The sequence below is a fragment of the Nestor notabilis genome, unplaced genomic scaffold, assembly GCF_000696875.1.
Source record: "Nestor notabilis isolate BGI_N333 unplaced genomic scaffold, ASM69687v1 scaffold17872, whole genome shotgun sequence".
NCBI classification, from domain to species: Eukaryota; Metazoa; Chordata; class Aves; order Psittaciformes; family Psittacidae; genus Nestor; species Nestor notabilis.
Genome location: NW_009919051.1, coordinates 53,745 through 80,361, shown reverse-complemented (window position 1 = coordinate 80,361; position 26,617 = coordinate 53,745). Strand labels below are relative to the sequence as shown.

General features: G+C 42.2%; 1 protein-coding gene across 1 annotated transcript in view; it reads left to right on the top strand.

Moving 5' to 3' along the window:
* CDAN1 (codanin 1) overlaps positions 1-25,784 on the top strand; it is a gene marked incomplete at its 5' end in the record, with an annotated part of 26,354 nt that extends 570 nt beyond the window's left edge. Inside the window, 27 exons of the mRNA XM_010010061.1 lie at positions 1-137; positions 1,724-1,948; positions 4,133-4,326; positions 4,767-4,886; positions 5,784-5,862; positions 6,242-6,362; positions 7,392-7,501; positions 8,195-8,278; positions 9,532-9,607; positions 10,646-10,854; positions 11,617-11,731; positions 12,434-12,577; positions 13,240-13,406; positions 14,028-14,109; positions 14,794-14,883; positions 15,695-15,749; positions 16,760-16,893; positions 17,848-17,951; positions 19,410-19,559; positions 20,010-20,073; positions 20,554-20,632; positions 21,580-21,737; positions 22,184-22,291; positions 22,677-22,740; positions 23,935-24,137; positions 24,820-24,927; positions 25,659-25,784. The exon at positions 1-137 is cut by the window's left edge and continues 570 nt beyond it. Coding sequence (XP_010008363.1) covers positions 1-137; positions 1,724-1,948; positions 4,133-4,326; positions 4,767-4,886; positions 5,784-5,862; positions 6,242-6,362; positions 7,392-7,501; positions 8,195-8,278; positions 9,532-9,607; positions 10,646-10,854; positions 11,617-11,731; positions 12,434-12,577; positions 13,240-13,406; positions 14,028-14,109; positions 14,794-14,883; positions 15,695-15,749; positions 16,760-16,893; positions 17,848-17,951; positions 19,410-19,559; positions 20,010-20,073; positions 20,554-20,632; positions 21,580-21,737; positions 22,184-22,291; positions 22,677-22,740; positions 23,935-24,137; positions 24,820-24,927; positions 25,659-25,784 — 3,306 coding nt within the window. The remainder of the gene's footprint in view (positions 138-1,723; positions 1,949-4,132; positions 4,327-4,766; positions 4,887-5,783; positions 5,863-6,241; positions 6,363-7,391; positions 7,502-8,194; positions 8,279-9,531; positions 9,608-10,645; positions 10,855-11,616; positions 11,732-12,433; positions 12,578-13,239; positions 13,407-14,027; positions 14,110-14,793; positions 14,884-15,694; positions 15,750-16,759; positions 16,894-17,847; positions 17,952-19,409; positions 19,560-20,009; positions 20,074-20,553; positions 20,633-21,579; positions 21,738-22,183; positions 22,292-22,676; positions 22,741-23,934; positions 24,138-24,819; positions 24,928-25,658) is intronic.
* Between the last annotated feature and the right edge of the window lie 833 nt (positions 25,785-26,617).

Below are 26,617 nucleotides of genomic sequence, written 5' to 3'. Positions count from 1 at the left end.
GACAGGGCATCGTGGAGTGGAGGGAGAAGGAAACGGAGTGAAGTGCCTCCTGTTTCTGCCAGATCCCCACCCAGCCAGCTAAACCTTAACAACTTGGAGGAGTTTCCACCCATGGGTGCTGCCTCTGGTTGGACAAAGTAAGAGCAAGTCTGCTTTGCTGCTTCATTCAGGTTGTGCTGCAGGTTACTGTTCCTTGACTAGCTCATCCTGTTGTGTGTGTCCAGAGGGAAGGTGCTGTTATTACACCTCGTGGGGTCTGGCTGCTGGGCTCCTTGGTCAGAACACTTTATCACAGTTGCCATAAGGGGAATATCACTTCAATGGATAGTTTGGTTTCCACTTGGTGGACTTTCTCAAGATGCCGCTTTAGCCTCTCACTTGTGATGCTGCCTGCAGCTCTCTGGTACACAGACCAGCTGATAGGAAGCTGAGCACATCTTTGTCCTTGCATGTTCTAACAAGTCAGCATTATCTTGGCTCTTCACATTTCTTGTTTAACACAATAGCAATTGCTAATGAAGAACAGTCCTGGAAGGCTCTTCAGCTTTACTGATGCTAGCAAAAAAGCTTTCAGATTGACGTTCTGTGGTTTATGGTAACAGACGTTAGTGTGCAGCTTTGTGCTGTGTGATCATGGACAGAATATCTGGCTGATGCCTTTGGTCTGTGTTCTCTTTGGTCTGCAGCAAGCTTTGGTCTCCCTGGTGACTTTGTCTAGGCTTTGGCTTAGCTTCTGGGCAGCTGTGCTGTGGTTGCCTCAGTCCTTTTTCTCTGATATTTTACACTTCAAAATCCTCACTACCAAATGCAAGGCTTTCATGTCAGCCTATTTGCTCCATACATCAGGCTCTGGGCTCTGAAAGAGGGACTTTGTAGCTGGATATGCAGAATTGCAGTTGAAAATTGATAGGTCTGTGGGTCTGTGCAGCAGATCTAGATGATGCTTTGGCCAAGGTTGATAAGGTGTGTTTCCAGAGTGTGCAGTAAATTCCTCTTCCTCAATTGCACTATGTCCCACTAGGAAAAGGATTGAGGAAAGAGGTCAAAGAGTGTTTGGAAGTCAACGCTATAGCAGTTTTGAGAACACCAGGGCAATTAATATGTAGCAGCCAGCATTTCCTTGAGAAGTGTGATGCTTTATGTTCCTGTATCTCAATTCCAGTGTATCTCTTACTGCATTACAGATCCTTTTCCCAAGGACAAATCTAGGCAGTATATGCAAGAAGAATAGCTTTCCCTAAACTTAAGAGTATCTATGGTAGCTGAGGAACCTGGACTCTTCTCATAGGCAGACAATGGCAGTTTAATGCTTGATTGGTTTTTTTTCTTGTATTTTTCTTCCTTGTGCTCTTGTTAGAAACTGCAGGTGAATTAGTTTCCTACTAAAACTAAGTGGCATATCCTGTCCTCTCAAATTGAAAATGTTTGGAGGAGTTGTCTGGCACTGTGTTACCTGGTCTGTGGCTTGATGATTGGTAATGAATTTTGCAGCAAGGGTCAGCAGGCTGTTTTTAGCAGTCTGTAGGTCCATGACTTTTTATTCAGTGACCACCCTAAAGTCACCAAATAGATGTACAGTTTAGAAAGTCAATATTATGACTCCATATCCATGTTATTTAGCATCAGGCTGTTCTGGAAGAGTTGCATGCATATCTTTCTTGAGACCTAATGTTTTCATTGTTGGTTAGCTTGATTTCAATGCAATTGCTTCTCACTGTTTCAGCAAAAGCAAACCATCAAGGCGAATCAACCCAACTCCTGTAAGTGCTGAGCGCCCCCTCTCAAAACCGAAGATGTGCTTTACTTCTACACCTGTCAGCCAGTCTCCAGCTGCTCGATTTTCATCTGGGACAAGCCTTGAGGCCTTTACTGCTGTCCAGGAAGGAAACCTTACATCTATGATAAGCAACAGCCTTCAGGAGGAGAGGGAGATGCTGAAGAAAGAACGGTACAGTCTGAGAAGGGTGGTGATAGGCTTGTATTGATTATTTTGTCTTAAAGATCAGAGTGGAGATGACCAAAAGAATATTCAAAATAGGTATTGGTGACCTTAAACTATAATTTGCCTAAAACCCAAGTGTGATTCTGGTATCAGACTAGGATATTATTGCAGTTAACTCATGTTTGTCATTTTAGAGGGGTGCGGACTCTGGAATAATGGCCCTCACTTTATCTTCAGGAGTTCAGTCAGTCCTCACTGCTTTTGTAAGATGCCTCTTCATGGGCTTGCATGTGTGGCTATCTGCTGGGCAGCTTTCCTTAGATTGCACAGGCAAAGCAAGTGGGTTTGAGCTGGTATAATTAGGCTGTGTTTGAAGATTGTGCATGTGATGGAAGTCTGGTCTGAAGAAAATGAGTTAATGAAGCAAATGTTGGCAAAGTGTTAATGATTTTGCAAGGTAGGCAGACTAACACAAGCTTGCAGCCAGAGAAAGCAAGGTGCAGGTAGGGTGAAACTCTGTTTTAAAGGGTACCACTGCAATTACCTACTGAAAATTATGTTTGCTGGGAGATGAGGTGAATTCTAGCTTCTGATTTTGTCTCCGCTGTTCAGTCACTGTGTGGCTTTCATCCTCTGTAAAATGCTATCACTGTTAGTACGTGAGGACTGATACTTCAGAAAAAAAAGTGAAGCACAGTAGTAGGGAGACTGTTGTTTATAGCTGCTGACAGAACTGTTGCTCTTTGTAACAATTTTGCTCTTGGGGAAACTCCTCAGGACATGTGAGTGGAATTCTTTTCCTGATAAGCCTCGATGTTGACTTCAGTGAGTCCAGAACTGGATGAAATAGACCCAGCAGAGTCTCACAAGTTACTGTTAGTACCTAACCTGTAACTGACTGGTCAGGATTCAAACCTGCCTCTGCGCTTCAGTGAAGCACTTACTCCAGTCTGAATTCTACCTGAATTCTCCCACTTAATTCATATAAGCTAAAGATGGTGAAATAGCAGCATGTGGGCTGGGTCTTGGCCATGAGGTGTTCTAATCTGACTCATCATGCTTGAGAGCTGGGAGCTGCTGTTGGGTCCTCAGTAGTGGTGGTGAAGTGAGGTACGAAACTAACACAGCCCCCAGCCAGCTGGGTCACTTTCGGCAAGGACAGAAGGTGAAATTCACACTGAGGAGTCTTAGCTCAATGGGTTTGCAAAGTGCTTAATAAATAGTCTTCTTCAGTTCTGTCAGTTGGGTACTTATGTTCATTATAAGGGAGATGTTACTAAATAACCTTTTCACTCCCATTTTGGGATTAATTTGTTCTTCATTGCAGCAGTTCTGCTAGAAACAGGCCAATAGAAAAAGTTCTTTGCTGCAGTTAAAAACATTTCTGTCTTCCCCATAGCCTTTAAAGTGACTTTTAAAGGTTTTAATTTTGAGGCAGTGTGATAAGAGGTGGTATGATGTTCCAAGTGTTGGGTGTTCCACTGGGATCTTTAACAATCATTTGATATTGCTGTTACTGGCTTTTTTTCCTGCTTCTCTGCAGGCTGCGTTTTGGATGTCCTCTGTAGGTATATTTTTTAACAATATCTGTGTATTTATTTAACTGAGTGATCCTTGTTGATTTAGAATCCAGCAATTAAAGTAGTTTGTTCCTTCTGTTGTTTAACTTGTCAGTATGGGATTTCATCAGTTGTGGCATTGCCTTTCCACTTAGTGGTATTGGATCTTCTCAGGGCATCATTAACTTACAAATATATCTGAAGGTTTGGATGTGAACTGTGTTTTCGTAGATTTTGTAAAGTGTCTATCTGTCAGACATTGTACACCCAGAATTTTTTAGGACCTGATCTCTAACTGATTCCATGTCCTTAACAAATAGCAGTTCAGATGAGAAGCAATACCAGTGGTTAGTGAAATAATTTGGTCAAAGTGCCACTCTGTTTTAGCAGAGTTTGAATTGGAATGCAATTCTTTTGAGTCTTGTGATTGTTAGCCCCAAGAGCCTTTCTCATTAAGAGAAAGGTGAGTTAAATTACTATCATGCTAAAAGCAGCTTTAGACAGTGTAAGTAACATGGATAGTTATTGCAGGAATTCCGTCTTGCTAGACTGCAAGAGAAAGACCACCTGGCCGCATGGCTGCTGTGTATCCTCCTCAGTTACATGGTATATTGCTGCTCTTGAATTTCAGATGCAAATTGCAGCACCAAGCATCTTCTCCTGCAGGGATGTCTCTTGATCCTGGTACTCCTACTAAGCCTAGCTATACTCGCAGTGCTAGCCTTCCTCCTGAAAGCCATCTGGTGACCTGTGCAGATCCTACTAAGGTTTCCTGCAAGAAACAATTGGAGTGTCTGGCACAGCTCTATTCATCGTGTATAGCAGGTAAAGATCCAGAAGATGTGAGACTGACGTTTCTTTGAGCTTTGAGTTTGCATGTGTATTGGAAGGAGGAGGTAGATGAGAAGTGTCAGTTGTGGCACAGTTACAGTGTACAAACAAATAACATCTGGAAAAATAAACTAAGCCAATATGGTTACTAGAATAATGGATACTAGGTAAAAGTTTAAGGAAGGAGGTGAACCTGATGCAGTACTCTGAGCTGCAGTAGGCTGAAGTTGTATGAAGTTGAAGAGTCTGAACCCAGACTCTTTCCTAACACATCTTTCCTATAATACCTGTACTGATTTATACTGTGGCTATGTGTGGGGAGGGAGTTCTTTGCTGACTGTGCAATAAAACAGGTATTTATATTTTCAGCTTTATTTATTAAAGCAGGTCAATACTGAATATACACCTTTAGTATCTCATTTCCTCTCTTACAGAAAACCTGGTACCAAATATTTTTCTGGAGCTCTTTTTTGTTCTGCAGCTGTTGACATCTAAAGGCACTTCTACTGCAGAAGATGGGGATAGTGACCTTGAAACCAATGAAAGAACTAAAGGTAAGCAGTAGTATTGAAGGGAAAGAATGCTACTTCCATGGCATGATAATGTGATACAGAGTAGTTCCCTTCAGCTTGGACAGTTAGTCTTCAATTCCATAAAAGCGCCTTATGACCTGAGATGCTGACAATAATCGTGCGTGTATGGGAAGTGCTTCCACAATATGATAGAGTGGGCTTGTAGGTACTGTTTGTATCTGATTTTCTGTGATGGTGTCAGATTTGCTGTAGCTTCTTGTTAATGCTGACTTTCAGAGAGAAGGATGGATATGCTAAAGTCTTTCCTCCATTGATCCTTGCAGCTCAAAAGTGCTGTTGATCTGTTATGTGCTGCTTAAATTTAAGGTTGGGTTATGAGTGCACAGGATAGATGTGTATGTGTATCTATACTGTGTACAGGGAACACAGTATAGATGTGTAATTACTGCTTTTTTTTGGTCAAATTTGGACTTAAGCTTGATGCAGTGAGTGCTTTGATATGGATACAAAAAAACAGAGTAGCTTTAAGGTGGGACACACCCACACCCAGATGCCCCAATTTGATTGACCTTTGTTCTGCCAGTCACTGATTTTTAGGCTTCACATTAGCAACAAAAACTTAACAGCTAAGGAACAGCAGCTGATGCCTGATCTACTTTTTGGCCTGAATGTTGAGAAGGAATCTTTCCTTTCCTGTACAGCATTAAACAGTTCACTTGTCTTTAGCATAGGAATGAGAGGGATAGCAGGATTTGTCTATTTAGGTGGCAGGAAATGGGAACTTCTGGAAACTGGATGTTAGTCTGGAAGACTATTTTTGGATATGGCAGTTCCTACTTTCCTTGAGAGTTAATTGTTCTTTTAGTTTACAGATGGTGATAGGTGCTGTTGTCTCATGTGTCTTTTGTTTCCCCTTAGATGCATCAGGGAGACAGCATTTCCAAAGTGTGCACAATTGTGTTTATTTTGCTGTTCAAGTCTTGGATTATCAGTATGAGTGAGTTGCTTATTTCTTTTTTTCCCCTCTGCTTGTGTCTGCAGAAGTGTGTGAGATTAAGCAAGTATGCTTGGATTTTAGAGCTTTACCGCTTACAGGCACAGGGTTGTTAATTTTCCCTCAAAACATACAACTTGACCTGGGTTTGGATGTCTGTGAGTTTTCCTTGCACTGATCTGTCTACTGAACTTCAGTCTAATTATGCAAGAATGGGAAAGTCATGAGATGGGAGCAATAAAAAAATGGCCCTACAGATGCTGTGTGCCTGGAGCTTAGAACTCTTTGCTTGGTAGTCATAAAAAATGAGCATAAGTGTTTCTTTATGTCTGATCATATGTTGTTTATGTCTGTCTGGGTTTTATCCGTGTTGTCTTGGCAGAATTATTTCCCGTTTAGAAAAGGGGATGCTGAAGCTCTTGGCTGAAAACGAACGGATTGCATCTTTTTCTCCCAGCTTGCATGAGAGGCTCAGGCAGGCTTATGAAAGCAGCACAGCCAAGGTAAAAATTGGCAGATCTCAACTGATCGTTGCTTCAAACCTTTGTGTTGTTGCTCCTTTATTTGTGATGGCTTTCATGTTAAATCTTATTCCTTCCCTGAATATCTTGTCATGTCATTTTGGCAAGGGTCTGAAAGCTACTTTTTTTTTTCTGGTCAGTGGGTGAGTGAATTGCTAGCTCCAGTGATTGTTAGCTTTAAATTGCCACTGGCAGCCTTGCACTGTGCTCCAGGCCCTGACCTCAGCCAGTAATGTTGACAGGGTCAAGTTTTGCTTTTGAGATTCTCATCTAATAAACGTGGATCCCCGAAGAATGACTGATTAGGTGCAGTATCAGAATGTAGTTTGGAAGAAGTGGGTTTGTTTCATAGCTAGACTCCTTTTAGGCAAATGAAGCTCAGGGAAGATAATGTAGCTTGTGAAAACTGGTTTCCTGATCTAATCATCTGGGTTAGGGAACTAAAGCTGGGTGGTAGGAATGCCTTCTGTAATGTATTTTGTATTTCCTCCACCTCTTAAAAATGGAGATTACTCTTGGCAAAGAAAGTACAGTGTATTTCCTGAGATGAGGGCATGTCAGCAGCTGAGCTTTTTAGTTAAAGCTGTAAATAAAGGTCTCTTGTTACTTGAAGATACAGACTTCGAACAGGAGAAAGAAGAATAACACAGGAATTGCCACCCACTATCTTGTCTTCTCTGGAACCTTACACTGAAGGTACACTTGGGCTGTTTGCAGGTCATTCTTCCCATGCTGTATCAATACTAGTTGCAATCTGTTCTGCGGAGATTTCTTAGACAAGATGCTTCCACTTATAAGGTTGAGTGATTCTGCCTCTGTAGCGTAATGTAGATTGTAAAACTGTTGGTGTGTACTAGCAGTTAGCAATTGGGATGTGGCTATTGTCTGAACAACGCAACTAGTGATACTTGGTTTCCTCATCACGTCTTTTCCCTGCTTTTTCTAGGTCTCAGATTGTTGGATAAATTAGAGACTTACGTTAGTCTAACGCTGCCTTTATAATTTTCACAGGTGTCTCTCCTGCTGCCATGCTCTGTGCAGTCTGTTTCCTTCCAGCCAGAAACTGACAATCGCTCCAACTTTCCCAGTGACAGAGCATTTCACATATTTAAGAAACAAAGGTGAGTTTCTTCTACTGTTACTGCATTTCTCACAGGGTATAATCTTTCCATGACTCTGAACAAAGGATATTAAGAATGTCTCATGTATGCTACATGCTGTAGAAAAAAATCCTGATTTTTTTATTCCAGTAAAAAGAAAAAAAAAAGTCCTTGTCCATATTGACTGCAGGAGCTAAATGCTTAATGTCTTTAGAGAAGAACAGCCAAATTCTTAGGAGTTACTGAGACTTCTGGTAAATGCCAGTACAGTGTCACCCTCCTGGATTGCTTCTGCATATAAATCTGGTATGCTTTTATTCTTCCTGCCACCTCCCTCCAGGCTTCCAGCAACAGGGTGAGGGGAGTATGGCAAGTTGTCTTAGTCGTTTTTTCTCTCCTCTTAGGTATAGTTTCATGTGGCTTATTCTTTCCTGCCTCTTCATTATGTCTGGTAATGGGTGTTTTGGTCATTTCGTCAGAGCTTGGGCATAACAAGCTTAAGCACTTGCTGTCAAAGACATGGAAAATGGAAACTCACTGACGTACTGCTAATGTTAATGAGTTGTGCAAAGGCATCTGAATGCTCAGAGGCTTGAGTTATTTAATCTGAGGTAGATTCTTGCTGGGGAATTTAGGAGTGATTGAATATTCAGTTGTTGTTACTCCACATTTTGAAGAGTGCAAATTCATCTCCTTAAATATCTCAATTCACAGGGATATATTTTATGAACTGCTGCGTGAATGGGAGGATAACCACGAAAAAACTGGCTGGGTTAGAGTGTTGGGCAACAAGATCAGGTAGGAGTCTTACCAACTTCATCTAGCTCTTTAATGCAGCTGTATTGCTGGTGCAGCATACTAGACTCTGCATCTGAAGTTCCATGCTCTCCCTGCAGTCTTCTGCACTAATGGCTTTAAACTTAAACAGGGGAAGTTTAGGTTAGATATAAGGAAGAAGTTCTTCACAGTGAGGGTGGTGAGGTACTGGAATAGGTTGCCCAAGGAGGTGTTCAAGGCCAGGCTGGACAGAGCCTTGGGTGACATAGTTTAGTGTGTGGTGTCCCTGCTCATGGCAGGGGGGTTGGAACTAGATGATCTTAAGGTCCTTTCCAACCCTAACTATTCTATGATTCTATGAATCTGTAGGAACCTGTGCTGCTTGGAAGATACTGTCCATGTAAACTTCCTCCTAGACTCAAAAGTATTAACTGTTCTCTTAAAGAAACAAGCCATAAATGGCAAGGGCCTAGTTTGATCAGTCTGTCTCTGTTCCCTGTGATTAGCAACAGAGAGCCACTCTCACAACCAGTATGTTGTGGTCTGAGCACTGTGCATTTCATGTTTCCAATGCCTCACTCCTCTTAAGCATGGACAAGTGTATTATATGCTCAGAAGCTTTTAGTTCTAATTATTTCAGATGGATCTAGTGTATTGGCTCTGAAAACAAGACAACTGTCACTCTTTTCTGTGGAAAGCAAACTTTTATTCATTTATTGTTTTATCAAAATAGAGTATATATGGGTTTGGAAGCAGTTGCCTTGTGGGTTTCTGTGTTAGTCTTAACCATCAGCCTACTCAGTTTACATGTATGTAGGTGGCTTTCACCACAGGAGCAAAACAAGGCCCCTATTGGATCAAGGCTTTCTCAGGTTTAAACTGAGCAGTTTTCTTCCTCTTTGGGCATCAGAAGTACTACTATTCCTGTTTTCTTACTTGTATACATGTGAACTCTCAACTCACTGCTCTGCAGAGGGGAGAGTAGGGGCTGAATGAGTTGATTTTCTTCCTAAATAACAGCATTCTTGCAGGAAAGGAAGAGAGCAGTTTTATCTCCAGACCTGTGTTTCCTCTGCAAGTGCTTAGGGAGAATTTTTGCTTCCATGGTCAGCAGATGGGAAACCTAGTTATAAAGATGTGGCTTTTTGCAGTGGCCTTTGGAGAACACTTTCTTAAAAGCAGTTATTTTATGCTTTTGGTATAGTTTGAGGTTACAACACTTCTTTTTGTACTACAGAGATCTGGTCAGCATTTTGTGATGTTTTTCTTCACAGGGCCATGATGGCTCACCTATCTGCAACCTGCAACCACAGCCATTTTGCCAGGCTCTTTCAGAAACAGCTTATCCAGGTAAATCACTTGTTTTTTTAATGAAGATACACATCAAAGCTGATTTGAGCCTCCCTCGGCCTAAGAAAACAAACTATGTTGTGCAAGTTTCTTTGAGATTTTCCTGTTGAAACATTTTTGGGAGAGCCAAGTTTTTGGGATGGGAATTTCCTTCCTTTTCCAGAAATATAAATCAGTGATAAATAACTGATGAACTCTGTGTAAATCAGGCATAAGGTGCGCTGAGCACATCATAAGCTGTCAGAATTCATTCTTCATGGTTATTACTTTTGATATGTATCAAATGCAGTTCTCAGATATGTTGACTAGAAACATGAGTTTATTACCTGAAAAGAGTGTTTCTCCTGTGTAACACTGCAACAGCCTCTTGTTTATGTAGTATTGCTGTTGCAGTTTACAGGGTCTTTTTGGCCAGTTTCAGTTATCATCTGGCTTCACTGTAACTTGAAGGAATGAAGGAAGAAAAGATGCTTCCAACTGAAGTATAGATATCACTGTATTCTCTATAAATGGCTGGCTTATTGATGGATTCCTTCTGGATAGCAAAACAGACATAAAACAGTACCGCAATGCTGTGATTCTTTGAGTCTTGAGTAGTATCTTTATGTTTGAAGGGGCATATTTTTAACTTTATTTAACTCTGTGGAAACTCCAGGAAAACCTAGCGTGGGAATGTATAGTACAGTATCACAGTCTTTGGAGACTGAGCTAAAGATCCTACTGGGTGGTTCATAAAGACCATGCGAACGATAGGTGTTCTCTGCACACATCCACATGTAGCCTGCTAGATATGCCTGAGTTAGTCAGGATTCCGTCTGTCAAGACCTCTAGGCCACCTGTTTATGGCCAAGGTGGGTAACATGTTTTAGTATGTGGAAAAGAGATGTTCTGTACATGGGCCACCTGAAAAGGCCATGCTTGGATTACTCTGAAAACAAAGTCTTGTGAGGCAGGGAGAATATGTGGGGTGAGAGATGAAATGAAATTATTCCTTATTACAAATTTTCCACTTCCCTGCTCTCTCTCTCTCTTCTGAAGATGTGCAAAGGTCCGGTTGGTGGTGGCGCAAGTTCGGGAGACACCCCAGACCAGGATGTCCTTAATATGCTGGGTTCTGATAATCTGAGCCGTCTGAAGAGGCTGCAGGAGAGATTTGTTGTTCCTCAGAGCATCAGAGGACCTTGTCCACCCCCTTCATTCCCAGGGTGCCAGCAGTTCTTCAGGGACTTCATCCTCAGTGCAGGAAGGTTAGATGCCGTGGCTGCTATTTCCTTCATGGAATGTGTGGGCAAGTGGGGAACATGAGCATGTTGGGAGTTGCGTGGAGAGCGTGGGGCATGGTGTAACCTAGACAAAGCATAGCAGAAATGTTTTTAAGTTGCATGATACCACACTTGGTGTTCTTGGCCAACACGCATAGTGAACATGTTAATAAGTGGGTTGTGTCTGGGGCATAGAATGTGTTTTGTGCTACATTAGGCTAGATTATATGGTAATAATTTTCCTTCCATAAAACCATAAAATCTTGTCACAGGTCTTTGGTGTTTCCCAGTGTCAAGGCACGCAGGGCTGCCTAACAAGGGCACTGGACTGGCTAAGTGTTTCTTGTGTGGTATTGCATGAAGCTAAGGAGTTACAGGATAAAGGTTCATGGTTTTGTTTAGTAAGTTTTTCATAATCCACAGTGTGGAGGAGTTGTGATCTAGGGGAGATTTGAATTTTAAGTTCAGTTATTTTACAGCTTCCCTCTTCAGCAGATCCATATTATTATCCTTATGCTGGGACTAACTAAGAAGCATCAGTTCAAAAAAGTACAAAATAGGAGTGGAAAAGAAGGGGGTGTTTAAGAGTACTAGCCTTGCCGTTTGCTTTCTTGACTGTCTGTTACACTGGATGCCTGCTGATGCTTGATACAACTCATGAGACAAGCGTGAAATTTTGCAGTGTGTTAGTTGAGGTTTTACTGCTGTTTTCAGCCCAGTCTGACTCATCATCATCTTTTGCTGAAGTTACCAGTTCAATCAGCATCTGATGGATAGTCTGTGCCTGAAGATACTTGAACTGAATGGCCTTACTCTGGTGGAGCATGAGCACGGCGATGGGGAAGCAGATATGGATGAGCAGGTATGCTTGTTTTTCACAAGCACATCTGGCAGGAATTTCCTCAAGCTGTTCCAGTACCCAAAGAATTACTGGCCTTGATTGTGAGTTGCTGGAGTTTCTACTGCTATATTTGCAGGACAAGAGCTTCTTCATTTGGTTTTGTCATAACATTGCCAACCTGTACCCTGTGTTAGAGCCATGAAATGACTTAGTCCAGTTGTTGCACTCAGGTGCAGTAGCTCCTTGTTACTTTTCCATGTATGAAGATCTTAGTTAGAATGAATTTGTAGTCAACCCTGCTCATATCTGTTTCTTTGCTCATCTGTACCTGTCAGAGGTGTTATAGCTTATGGTCTGTTAGCGAAGTAGCAGCCAAAGGTTCATGAAGACTTGCACAGCAGCAGTGGTATGAAGGACACAACACGAGATCAGCTCTCTGCCCTCTCATTGACTCCAAAGTTGTTAATATGAAGATGTGATTGAGCAGCTGCTTGTTTTAGAAAGCTCTTGAATTAATTTCTTCTTGCTGTAAGTGAAGCAGTGGAGGCAGAAACAATTTAAAATGCTTGATAAATAATGTATTTTTGGAAAGTTACCTTTACTAAAAGCAGTGATGAAGGTATGTGGGTGGCCCTTTTACATGAAGGGAGTGGAAGTTTACTGTTGGTAGTTACTTTGCCAGGTCAGGGTAGCATTGCCCCAGCTTGCTTTTCTTCATTTCAGGATGAAAAGAAGCGTTTCACTGTGGTCCTGTTAAGCCTGCGACTCCTTGCCAAGTTCCTGGGCTTTCTTGTTTTCTTGCCATATCGCACTGTGGAGCAACCAACTAGAGACTTGCAAGACTCTGCAGTAGCCTTGAGAAACCAAGTAAGAAACCAAACTGCTCTAAAAAATCCAACACGACTTTGCGCTTGACAGGCAGGTTTCTAATCCAGGGCAGGGGTTCTGAATAGTTACGCCCTTTCAAAGCAAGCCTGTGATTCCAGGGATGATGTTGTACTGTTCTGTGCCCCTACTGTGTATTCTGGGGTTGGGAACAAAGGACAAAGGAGTATGTGGAAGCTAGAAAAGTGAGCAATGCATTGATGGTGAGGTACTCAGTCTTCTGTTATTTCTGCTAATCTGGAGTTGTCATACCAGAGCTCTGACCTAGTTAAGAAGACTTGTATTTATAGCGTAAAATCCGGCTACCGGGCATGTTTTTGGTCAGTTTCACACCCATCTCCTAGCAGTGTGTCATACTGAATGCCAGGAGACAGTCATACTGAATACAAGTCTGACTCCACTTGTACATAGTCAGTCTTATAGTCTTACTTTTGAAAGTCCCAGTGTGACCTCTGGTTGCCATCATAGTGTGATTTTTACCTCTGCTTATGTGCAGAGATAATGTTTTCATTAGCCAGGAAGTCATCTCTTACTTGTACAGAAGATGAAATCCTAGAGAGAAAAGTCAAAATATAGATTAAGTTTTTCTTTAAGTATCAAAAGGTAACTTCAAGCTGCTGCTTTGATTTCTGTTGTCCATTAAGACCCTGCCTGTGTTGGATGTATTGAAGCTTCTGAGACAATCTATTCAGGATCATCGTTCCATCCTCACTATTCCTTGGATTGTGGAGTACCTTTCCCTTGTGGATCATATTGCTCCTTTCCTTGATTACTACAGGAAAGTATTTTGTCTCTTGCTGCAGGTATACAGGTAAGGGTCTGGGAAAAGATATTTGTTAAGAACTTTCCTCTGAAGGTCTGCTTGGTTAGTTGAGGTGCCTGATGTTTGAGGATGCACGCTGGGACTAGTTTGGGATTCTTAGAGAACAATCCCAAAAATCCAATAAAAGTACTTTTATTTTACAGAAAGCTGCAAAGGGAGCACATCCTAAACTCAGAGATTAATACTTAGTTTAAATATGTGGATTTCCATTAAGTAAACAAAATTCTTTAGATCCCTATTCACTCGCATTCTCCATCTGCAGCCATGAATTTTAAACCTTGAATTTGAACCTTAAACCTACAGGGTCTCTTATGCCTAAGGTTTTCTTTCTATATACACTTTTTCTTTCTATGCCCTAGTTTTCTTTCTATATACATGAGGTACATTCTTGAGTTACCTAATACAGTCTTTTCTTAAAGCAGCATGTTATTCAAATGCATAGGTACAAAAATGTAGAGCTTGCTCTCCATTGTTCAGGCAGACATGTAAGGAATGTGTGCATGGTGACAGATAATATAATTACAAAGTGAGTGGTTTGGGAAGTTTTTTCTTGATGAAAATTGAGCCACTGAAATCTAACACTCTCTTGCTGCTTTTGCTGCATGGCAGGTTAATGGTCCTTTCTGAAGACAAGGAGATGAGTTTCCTGAACAAGCTGCTGATCCTTGCAGTTCTGGGTTGGCTTTTTCAGGTAGAATTTCCTGTCTGGACACAGCTCTTCCCTAAAGAAAAAGCAGGACACAGAATTCAATAGAAAATAGTATTTAAATGGATTAGAACACTGCAGAGCAGAAGTTTGTTGGGTTTTGGGTGATATTTTTTTTACACTAGTGTGGGGTTTAAAGAATCTTCTGTATTCTAATGGAGAGTTATTTTCCTTTGGTGGAATTCTGTGAAGCAAGATGTATTTTTTTCCCCAATAGGAATTCTAATTGCTGCTGACACAGATTTTGTACTTATAAATCTGCATCCTTGTAATCAGATTGTCAGCTGATTCCTGTTAGAATTGGAAGCTCTTGTGCAAAGATGGAGTGGTAGCTGGCAGACTTGAATTACTGGGCAATTTTCATCTGATAAAGGGATGGTGTGTGGTGAACTTCTAAATGCCTTTTTTTGCCTCCAGTTGGAAGCAAGGTAACTGCTTAGCAGGAACCTGTTGGAAAGGTGAAAGATGTATGCGAGGGTAAGGGAGGTGGCTTATGTTATTGTGATCAAACTAAGTCTTCAGTTTTAGTCTTCTTAGGGCAGAGAGGATAGTTAGCACCAGCTGTTTTTTTGTGGGTGGGAGGTTGGTAAGATTTTATTGTCCTCTGTCAGGAATGGTGTAAATTACTGACTGCTGTTTAGGTTGTAACTGCTGGGGTTTCTGTTTCAGGTTCCATCAGTTCCTGAAGAGATGTTTTTTACCACTGTTGTCAGGCAGGACGGGTTGATGATGGATACTGTGACATCTGCTCAGGCTTTGGTGAGTTAGTGCAGTACCATGTCCTCTCCATCTGTTGATGAGGGTGGACCTACCATGTCCTCAGGAGTTTCAGATTTTATCAGGAACTTGGCTTCAGTGCAGCTGCATTGAGCATATATAGGCTGATGGCTGTGATGCTCCAGTTTGTCCAAGTACCCCATTTGCATTGCATCCTGAATTGTAAACTGTGTGTGTTACAGCTCTGAGGCCTTTTGTCAGGCAAAGCCATCTCATCTGCTGTAATGGCTTGCAGAATAGGTGCCCAGTTATGCTAGAGGATTGTTTTTTGTTGTTGAGTTTGGTCCCCCCCACCGAATGAGCACACGCTGCCCATGTGGATGTGGTCTGAAGTTGCTTTTCCTCCATGCCTCTGGCTGTGCTGTGTAATACTGGGTGACATTACTCCACAGTGCAGTGTTCGAGTGAGTCTGGGTGGTGAAGACACCTGTGGAGGTGTAATGCATAGCAGATGTGCCTCATTTATTCTCCTCCATGGGTAGATTTCTCTTTCATGAGTAGCAGCTGTGGCAACAGTCCTGGTCCTCTCTGTAACCGTCAGTGTTCAGCTGGGCTTTGGCAGTGGTCAGAAGCAAAGGTTGAGCTACACTAACTGCATGTAGAGCAGCTCATTGTGTGTTACAGGGCTGGACTGAACGCTTGGGCTGCAAAGTTCCTGATTTTACTGTGGATGTGGAATCCAGTTGTTGATACTGTTTTCATGGAAAGGCAGTTCTGAAACCTGCCTGTTTCCATGCATATGGGATTTCTGACTTGCTGAAGACTGTTTCCTGCTGTGTCCTTTTCTCACCAGGACTCTGTACCCTTGGTGGATCAGCAGTTATTGTATACCTGCTGTCCCTATCTCGGTGAGTATTTTATTTACGTTTGCTATAGAAATAAAATATATTAGTATGTATTTATTATTATTTTAAATTTTATTTATATTTGTCCTTTGGTATTGTGAGTCTTTGGATCATCTTTCTTATCCCTTCTCACAACTTCAGGTCTGTTGTGTATGAATCAACCTTATAGTTGTATTTCAGCTGTATTACAAAAGCTCATGCAGGTGTGAATAGTATCTGGTAAAGCTGGGGAAGGGAGGCTACGTGGTCAGGATGGTTGATCTACAGAGCTTGAATACAGAGGGATGGGGGAAGTCATCCTTTCATAAACTATAAGGAAGCATTATAAGAAGTAAACATACAACTTTTCCATCCTAGGTATAGGGAGAACTGTTTGTACTGTGAGGAATGCCTTAATCCTTAAGAATACTTCTGCCAGGCAGAGGGAAAGAATTCTTTCGTGCCCTGGTGCTTTCTTAGGTTGTTGTTTGAGATCTTTTTTCTTATATCTGACTGCCACTGGTGAAATCCTTCTCTAGACAATAGAGTCCCAGATGGTGGGATGGTGCTTTGCTGCTTGGGATTTAGCTGCTAGGATAACTGTGGTAAACCTGCATCACGAAAGCATCTAGGGGTTGAACGTGCCTTCAAGCTTTTCCCCAGGTATTTTCTCCTGACCCTGTTGGAATTTAACTCTACTTGCCTTGTTATCCTTGTAGACTTTACAATTCTTGCTTGCCATGCTGAAAGGGGTGCATAGAAATGACTGCTCCCTAATCCTTCTGAACAAGTCGTATGTGCCAGGGAGGTTTTTGGAAGCCTCCTGTTCTATCTTGGGAGCCTTGCCTGCCTTGCCGTGCTCTGCCAGTTACATGTGTGGGATGCCCCTCTGCTTTTCTGAAACTTCTGTTTTGACTGAAGCTGAGAGAATCTGCTCTGGAAACAGGACTCACAATGTGAAAGTCTCTCTTGAGTTTTGATTTGTTCTCTTGGTTATGGGGACAATGACTGCTCTTGCATGTTTTTCTGTACAGGGGAGCTGCGGAAACTACTTGCCTCTTTTGTGGCTGGTAGTGGAGCAAAAAATGGTGGCTTTATAAGGAAAATCACTCCCACAGCTGCAGAGTCCTTGGCACCCAAGGCTTCTGTCACACAGAGGAAACTGCAGGTAACAAAATCAGGGAGTCACAAGGGGAAGCAGGGCAGGAGAAACTGCTTACGTAAGGGTAGGGTACACAGTGGTATCCTAATGGCAGGGAAAGAAAAGAATGGGCCTAGGCATCAGGGAACATTGTTTAACAGTAAAGTATCCTTACTCCTCCTTCTGTTACAGTCAGGTAGCTGGGATACCATGTGGGTGTTAAGATTTTTCAGTGAACTGAAGGAGGGTAGATTTAGATCAGATATTAGGAAGAAATTCTTCCCTGTGAGGGTGGTGAGACACTGGCACAGGTTGCCCAGAGAAGCTGTGACTGCCCCATCCTTGGCAGTGTTCAAGGCCAGGTTGGACACAGGGGCTTGGAGCAACCTGTTCTAGCAGAAGGGGTCCCTGCCTGTGACAGAGGGATTGGAACTGGATGATCCTTAAGGTCCCTTCCAACCCAAACCATTCTGTGAATCTATGAAATGTTCTTGCAATTGGAACAACTAGCCTATTTCTGTCTGCCTCCATGTTAAGGTAGAATGTTGGTATGTTTCTGACACTCTGTTTTGGTTAGATTGTAGACACGCTTTCCACGGAAAGAATGAGCAGCGTATGACCCTACAAGGATTACCAGCCTATAATTAAAAGGGAGGATCCTTTCTTTCAAAAAGCAAACCCTTTGTGGTGACTCACTACTAGTAGGTGCTGTCAGAACTCTTCCATTTTTCCCTTTACTGGGCATTTGTTTTTGTAGTTTCAGAAACCCTGATAATAAGCTTTGGGTTAAATGGTTAGAAGGAAATAGGGAGCAAATATTTTGCAGGGGTGCGGAATGCTACAGTAGCAGAAAGTTGTAGTGTAGGCAAATTGTGTTCCTTTAACACAATTCCAGATAGAAGTTCTGTCCATTCCTGTGTTGAGCAGAGGAGGATCTGGGTAGAGTCCTTTTCTGAATTTTACCACTTTTCTTTCAAACAGGTGGAGTTGGAACAGGCCTTCTTCCACAACCAGCCTCCCTCCCTACGGAGAACAGTTGAATTTGTGGCAGAGAGGGTGGGATCCAACTGTGTTAAGCATATCAAGTAAGTGCTGATGATCTGTTCTGTAACTGAAAGTAAAGTAATGAAGCAAAGAGTTGATCCTTTACAATTATGTGTATGGGGGAGAAGGAAAGCTTCGCTCAGAGTATGCTGTATAGCAGAATACCAAGGCTGTATAAGGCTGTGACAGAGAGGTCCAGCAACATCTGATTACCATCATAGAGGGCAATATGTGAAAGGATGCAGAAAGGAGGGTTACATGATTCTGGGACATTTGGAATGTTAACGTAGTACTGCGTTTTGAAACTTGATATCTCTTTCATATCACTATCAGAATGTTCGTGCTAATGATAGGAAAATCTTGGGTCACAAGGGACCTCTGGAGGTCATCTGATCCAGACTCCTGCTAAAAGCAAGGCCAGCTTTCAAGTTAGGTCAGGTTGCTTGCCACCCTTTTCACTTGAAGTGTGAAAATCTGGTGGGGACTCAGTAGCCTCTTAGTACCATGTTCCAATGCTTAATTTTCCCAGCCTTTGTGAAAACTGTTTCCTTTTATCTTATCAGAATTTCCCTTGTGGCAGCTTGTTTCTGTTGCCTGTCAACCTTAGCTGCACACTTCCTGGGAGAGTCTTGTTCTGCCCTCTATAAGCCTTCTCCAGACTAAGTGAAACCAGCTTCTCCAGGCTCCTGTAGGTTGTGTGTTCCAGCATCCCACCTACCTAAATGATATTTTTTTTTTTTCTTGCTCAATTTGTATTCACACAAATTGTCAATGGTTTTCTTGTACTTGGGTCCCAAAGATGCACACGTTACTCCAGGTGCAGCTTCACAGTGGCAAGGGAAGCAGTAATTTCCCTTGACTTGCTGGCTGCACTGTTGCAAACGTCAGTGCAGTATAAGGTTGGCCTTGTTTGGACGCTGCTGACTCATTTGGCTTGTCCACTGGGAACTGCAGATCCTTTTCTGCAGAGCTGCTCCATAGCCAGTAGACCCCAGTCTGTACAAGTGCATTGTCAGTCCCTTCCTCTGCCTTCTCAGTCCTTCTGGATGGCAGCCCTGCACTCCAGCATGTCATTCATGAGCTTGCTGAGAGTTTGCACTGTCCCGGTGTCCAACTTGAAAACATTAAACAGTGTCAGCCACAAGGAATGCTGGTGGTAGTGGGCTGCTGTTGACATCTTTGAACTTCTGACCGCTATCCGTTGAGATCATAAGGGTAATGCTGCCAGAAAAGATACCTCTAATCATACATGTTTCTATTAAAGCCTGAAGGCTTTTGACTCTTGGGTCTTGATATCTTCACTGCTGCTTTCTTCCTTACAAAACGAACAAGGAGAAGATGCAGTACTAAATGCAGTGTAATTAATTCTTTTTTAGTGGAGTGGTGTGTTGCATCTGACATGGGTATCCTCCTAGGTAGGGGAAAACAGTTGGTAACAGTGTGCACTGACATTGACTGCATTGATTTCAGTCTGTGAGAGTGTTCTTGTTTTTTTACAGAGCAACACTGGTGGCAGAGTTGGTTCAAAGGGCTGAAGTCATGTTGCAGGATAAAGTGAAGGAGGAGGATGCCAACCATGACAAGCTGCTTGAGGAGGTGTGCACTCATCTGTATGAGGAAGGGGCCCAGGCACTCATCAAAGGCAGAGAGTAAGGAGGAAAAGTTATTTAAACTTGTGCCTTCTCTTCTCTTCTTACTACAGAATCTGTAAGCCTAATTTGGCTTGGCCTGCTCAGGTTCTGGTAGTTATAAGCCCTGACCTCTGCTCTTCTTAGAGTGACTGTCTGCTGTGCTTCAAGCCAATTAATGCCGTATTTGTAGGAATGAATAAAGGTGCTGTGTGTCCCTCTGTATCCAGCTCCAAACAGACATCCACTGCAGCTATTCTGTCTCCCTTCTTTGGAAAATTGAGTATTGCAGCTTGGTGGCTTGCAATTGCTCTTTCCTTGTCTGGTTCTTTTAGTCTGATTTGTTTCACTGCAGTCTTCCAACTGGTTTTGACTGTAAGAGTGTGTGAAAGTTGCTACAGTAATGAACCTCTGGGTGCTGTCCAAGAACTTTGACTAATCCTGTGGCACATTTTCTTTCTTTTCTTGCAGATTTTGCAAAAAGAAAGGTCCTGAGGCAGTAAGGGTGTTATTGCCAGAAGAGACATCTGCAGCAGTATGTATTCTTACTAAAACTTACTAAAGGCCTGGGTCCTTACCGTTTTCCCATTGCTGATTCATTTATCCCTTAATGACTTAAGACAGTGGAATCATTGATGCCTTAGCTAAGAAGAGTCACCTCAGCCAGGCTGCCTTGGTTATTCTGGCTGAAGTGATGCTCTAGCCAATAGCTAACTGCTGAGACTAGAATGATGTATAACTTACATTAATTTTGCAGTGATAATGCTTTTGTTTTAGTATCAACTTCCCCAAGAATTGGTGGGGTTTGTGTGGGGTTGATGAGATTCAGGAAATCAAAATGGATCAGTCCTATTGCTCAGAGTACTGGTTCCCACAGAGGTGGTGGTGCTCTCTTTAAATGTTGCATGCCAGAATTAAGCTTTTTTCCCCTTCTAGACTTCCTTCAGATTTCTCACTGACTGTAGTGCTGTGGCTAGTAGTAAATCTCCTATCGCTTGTTATCCTCCCTGTAAAGGTTTTAAGTAGTGCAGAAGATATTGCAGTGGATCTGGCTACTGAGAAAGCCTGTGGCTGGCTTTCTGCTAACATTGCAGGTGAGTCTCCTTACCCTCAGCTGGGGCTTCTAACTTGTGTCTTGTACTCTCTTTTTGAGATGAAGGGTAGAATTTATTGCAGTGTTATAAAGTACTTGGTCCTACTCGTTTTTCTTTTAGTGGGAAGCATGCAGTTGCTCTGTCCTTCCTTGTTTAGGAATAAGAGGAATGATTTCTAGCTCCAAGAACCTTCTTCAGGGATTTTTCAGGATTGGCCCCATGTAAGTGATTCTTAGTTATGGAGGCTCGTAGGATGGTGAGAATGAATGCTGTGGAGAGCTGCTTCTGAAAATGTCATCTAGGCTGAAGTTGTCTTAGCACTTCAAACTTATGATACCAGCAGCTGGTCCACATGCACCAAGTGCTTCTGAAATCTTCTGTAAAACAAACTCCTTTCGGACTGGGTGTGTCTTCAGCAGGCTGAAAGCAGCTATAGTCCTTCTAGTCTGTAATAGTGCTCTGGCAACTCTCTGAAAACCCATTTTTTTAGGAGGTTGTGCCAAGAATCTGGGGAAGAATAAGCAGCACCATTTGCAGCAGCAGGAGTTTAGTGTTTTGACTGCTGGTCAGAACGTGGTTTTGGTAGAAAACATGTGGCTTTCATAGGCACAGTGATTGAACTGGTATGATCACGCTCATCCAGCTTTCTGCTTTGGCATCACTTCCTGGCTTAGCTACTGTGTTCAGTAAACCTGATGAAGTATTTTGATGGCAAATGAATTGCCGATGGTATCTGGTGGTAATGGTGGCTGCGTTGTAGAGCTGTGGGTTAATACTCTCTCCATCTATGCCTCTGCCCATTAAATATAACAGGAGCTCAGAGTGGGAGGGGATTGAAAGTGTAAACTGTCCTTTCCTCATCCATCCTGGCCTTCAGAATGAGAGGCTAATAGCCTTGCTGGAGAGAAAAGCTGAAGAAAACAGGATTTGTTCCCTGTTCTTTGTAGCACTTATCAAAAGAGAAGTGAAGGCAACCTTCAACAGAATGCTGAAAGTCCCAGGACTTCCCTTGCCCACTGAAGATGCTCTGGAGTTGAAAAGGGACTGCCCTGCAGACTGTCAGCACTGTGCTCCGTTTCCCTCCCAAATCATCAACGAGATTAAGGTTCATAGTGTTCGCTTCCCACCTTGCCCTAATTCCTTTTTTATTTTTCACATATTTCACAGACATACTGTGTGCTTGGAGGGGTTTTTTTTGGAGGTTTTTTGTTTGTGTGGCGTTTTCTGTGTATGTGGTTTTTCTTGATTTTTAAGGGGATGTTCTGGTTCTAAGGAAATGGTTATGATGAGCATTTAGGAAGCACGATGGAAAGGTTTCTTTTTCATCTCCCTGCATGCCGTCTGTGTAGATTAGAGTTCCCTGGTCAGAAGTACTATCTCAAATACAAGAAAGTGATGGTATGGACTTAATTTCAGCTTTAGATCCAAGCTATTTTTTCTTTATTATGGGGACATAAGAACTATCTATGGACTGCTCTGTTGGGTCCAAAGATCTGTTTGTGGAATTGCAGGATACTAATAGGTGAATTACTGCTATCTTTTTTCATCAAGGATGTGCTCTGTATTGCTGTGGGCCCACGAGATGAAGGTGAAGTGATTGACTGCATCTGGCTGGAGTGCTTGCTGGGAAGATTGAGTCAGACACTTCGATGCAGAAAGGTAGAAGTAGTAATAAAAGCAACAAAAACCCCCTGGGGCCACCTTGAGCTGTGTTCATAACTGTAAACTTGTTGGCTTGCTTTGTCTTACCTTGCTGTTGAGTTCAGCAGAATGGTTTTTGTCTGAGTTCAAACATGATAAAGTTGCACTGCTTTTTTTCACGCTGTGTAGATCTGCTTGGTACTTAAAATTGCCCTTTTGTGGATCCCCTTTTCATATCTGATCTTTTCTTGTCTTTCAGTCTTTAATGGTCTCCTGATTACAGCTCTGTGCCTCTTGCTGTAAATTGCCTGCTCTTCTCTGATATTTTTATCCCTTGTGAAGCCCTGTTTTGTCCAGCCTGCAGTATGGGGACAAAGATACAACTGTGTTTTGTGTTTTCCAGTTCATGTGTCCCACATCAGAACAGCAGCTGGCAAAATGCACGGTTGAGTTGGCTTCTTTGCTGGGTAAGTCAGTCACGATAAGCTATTTGAGACTGAAATCTGTTATTACGGTTCTCTTAAATCTCTAGGGTCAGACTTCAGTACTTAGAACTCTCATGGATGTTTGATTCTCTTTGGTGTCACTGAGTCTGCAGATGTCTTTCTGTCAGTTTGGGTGGTTGCTGTTCCTCCTTTCCAGCTTCTCCAAATAGCATTAAACTACGACCAACCATCCTTCAGGTCTTGTGTTCTTATTCACATCTCCATTGATTTTTATTTATTGATACTTTTATTTAAATATGTGATATGTTTTCCAGTATTTCTGTCTCTGAGAAGTTATGGCTGAGGGTTTTTTCCCCTAAAAATAAAGGCCTGTTCCCTTAAATTATATTTTTATGGCTTTTTTAGGAGAGAATGTGGAAGTAGCTTGTTTTCTGTGTATTGTGGCTTCTGTGAGCATTTTTGTGGGTATTTTTTTGGTTTGATTTTTGTTTCTTTCTCTCCCCCTCACTCTAGTGTGTTAAATACAGTATTTTTCTCAGTAGGAGCTAGTGATCTTGATACAGGTCTTTTCTCCCTGGGCAACCTTCTAATTTCCTGGGTTTAGAACCTTCCTAAGAAGTTTTGTACATGGTTCATTCTTTCAGAAAGCGGTTCACATCTGAATGTTGTGAAATTTCATTCTGGGGGGCAGCAGGATAAACCTGCCCTGTTCCATTAGGCTGTACCAAGGAGGATCTGGTGTCTTCTCTCTGTGCATATTTAGCTGCAGTGAAACACTGGTCAGCTTTAGTTTCCTTTGTATACAACTCTGCCTATAGTCAAAACTATGAACAACTCTTTAATCTGTTTATAGATTTAAACGTTGTCTTACTGTGTTACTCTCCTTTAGAGTAACACCTAGGTCCTGATTTATTAAACATTAGGCTGACTTCTGTTTAGTCAGTTGTCTTTCAAGACCTGGGGCTATATGCCAACCAAATGGTATTCTTTGTGTGAGTAGTATAACTCTTGCTATGTAATCCTTGTTTGTATAGTTTCAAAGCTCATGATTTTGCTTGTTTCTAAACTCTAGTCCTCTTACATTCCCTGGTTTATACTCACTAAGTGTTTTTACTTCCGTGATACCAGCTCTGCAAAATGTGCTGTTGGACCAAGATGATGGCTACAAAAGGAAAATACACAACTACAGAAGTTCACTTTTCTTCCTTTTCTTAGTTTCAGGTTGTGTTCCTCTACGTCTCAGGATCAAGTCCCCAGAGAAGACCTCCGAGAGGCTGCATGTGAAGAATAATCCCACCTATGGCCTTCTAAAACTGCTGCTTTCTGTCTGGAAGGAGGACTTTGGGACCCCTGTTCCTGTGCAGCTGATCTTCAGCAAGAAGAACATTGGTTATCTTGCAGAAGTTAAGCAGCGAGAGGTAAAGCTAATTCCAATCTGTGGAGTTGCCAGTTATCCAGCCTGATCTGATACATTCATGCAGGAGTTCTGCATGAGCCTGCCTGCAGTGTTAACTGGTGGCTTGTAATGAGGCCAGCAGGACTCAGTCAGCTGCTTGCTGGTGTTGGTTTTGCAGGGGCAGAAGAAGAGGGGGCTGCACACTACTTGTCAGTGTTTGATACCTGTGGGGGGGGCTGTCAGGAAGGAACAGTTTAATGAACAAATGGTAAAATGGCCCATTTGGCCAGGGAGGTTGAGAACTGATACAGGGTTATCTTAGAAGATCCCCAACTATGAATCTGAAATTGCCCTGTTTAGTTGCAGGCTAAACCCAGCTCATTTCAGAAGGTAAGTAAAGAATATTTCAAGCTGTTCTCGAACACACAGGAATTAAACACTTGGTGTGTTTGGAAACTGAGAATTAGAAATTTGGAGACTTTATGGTATGATAAAATGTATGAACTCAAGGGATTTTGCAGTCATTTTGGATGTTGCTTTTTGGTGTCCTTCACTGCCACATCCAGGTAAATAATGTGCTTTATCTTTTTGATCCTTTTCTCCACATTTTGATCCACACAGAAAGCCATGTATTGTATAGGGATAAAGACATGAACACAAACTCCATTTCTTTTTGAGTTGTTGAAGTTTTTTCTCTTCTGCAGTGGGATTTGCTCCTTTTCATGCTTCATGGTCTTGTAGAACATGAACTAATGAGAAGCAGTGAAATAGAGAGCTGCTTGCATAGCCTCGAAGAGCTCCCTTGGCCCTCAGTAAGTAAAGAGATGTGTGTGAACAATAAGTGAAATAAAAAGTAAAGCTACATCAACAGTCAACCCTTGTAGTTCTGTTTCATGTAGATGAAGCCCATAACCTTCCCTAACTATAGTTCCTGCTTAATGCAGCAGCAGAATTGGCTTCTAACAGCCTTGTTTCTGTTACTAGTGTTTGGCTGAAAGCTGTGCTTGTGTGAATCCCAGCATTGCCCTTGCAGCACAAACAGTGCCAAGAAAATGGTACCCCAGTTTGGAGACCAGCTGGCACAGTTACCAGCTCTCTGTTCTCACTGGAATGGGTCTGCCATGTTTCAGCTGAGAATGGTGATGTTGGAAATGGTCTTAACTGGCCAGATTTGCATCTACAACTCTTTGCCTCCTACCACAAGAATGTGAGAATAGTCAGACTGTTCTAGCCAGACTCAAAATGTGGGAAACTCGCTGCTAAAAATGCGTGGTGTTTCAAGGCTGCTGAGCACCTGCATGTTGGAGATGTTTAACCATTCAAACTGTGGCAATGACTTTTCCTTAGAAGGGTGTGGGGGTTAGAGGGGAGGCTGAATGTGTCATCTTTGTAGTCAGTGTTGTAGCTTGTCTGTGTTTCTGCACTGGAAAACCATCGACGACATGTTTAACTATGTGAGATTCTTTACTAGAAAAATGAAGTAAGCCTCTTGGTTGGCACTTTTGTTAATAAGGGTTCTCTGGTTTGTGTCCGTTTGTTACAGGATTTCTTAAAAGAACTGGAAATGCTATCCAGAGTATTTATATCGGAACGTCGGATAGCAGAGCCCAGGACTAACCCGTGTGAGCTGACCAGACAATCTCTAGGTACCGTAACAGCACAAAGTTAGTGGAGGCCACTCTTTGTAGACCAAAAAGCCTAATGAAGATGCAAATGGACTGTGTGGTGTTTCTGAATGCCTTGTGAGCTCTTTGCTGGGAACTGCTGCCACTAGGAGGTCCCTTTGTGCAAAACCCGCACTGGTCTTTCCTTTCTGTTCATGGACATTTGCTGTGGTGACTCTGCTGAAGGATTTCCATCAATCAGCAAATGGATCTCCAAGTTAAAAGTCCTTTAAGCACCTTGATTGTGGCTCAGAGCAGCCGGTTTTTAGACTCAGAGACACTTTCTGTGTTTGTGCAGCAACAGGCTGTGACCAAACCCAGAGATCCATACAAGTGGACAAGTTACTTCATGATCAGAGATGTGGTTTCCTGGTGGCTCTTCTGTTATTTAATGTGACTTCTCATGTTGTCTTTTAACAAAGACTCTGCTGTCAGGGGAGGGAAAAGGTGAAACCTCTATGACATGAAGATGAGCCTATTATTTATTTTTCATTGAGAGCTCAATTTCAAAGGTTTGATTTTAATTAAGACTCATTTTAAAAGTTGAATCATATTAAATATATACATCAGAACACTGACGGCATTATTCTTAGAGGATGTGGATGCTTAAGTGTTTTTCCATCTCTTGTTGGAAACAGAACTTGTAATTTCCCAGGGTTTTTAATAGAAATAAGGGAGAAAAATATCTCTATATTTTTACTGAGCACAGTATTTTTAAGACACTTTTATAGTATGTGAACTTAAATGGCATCTGACTGCTGTTTTTTATAATCCTTTTTGCCTTGAGTTTGGGTTTTATCAGACAGGAAGTGCTGCAGTGAGAAAATGACAGCCTGGA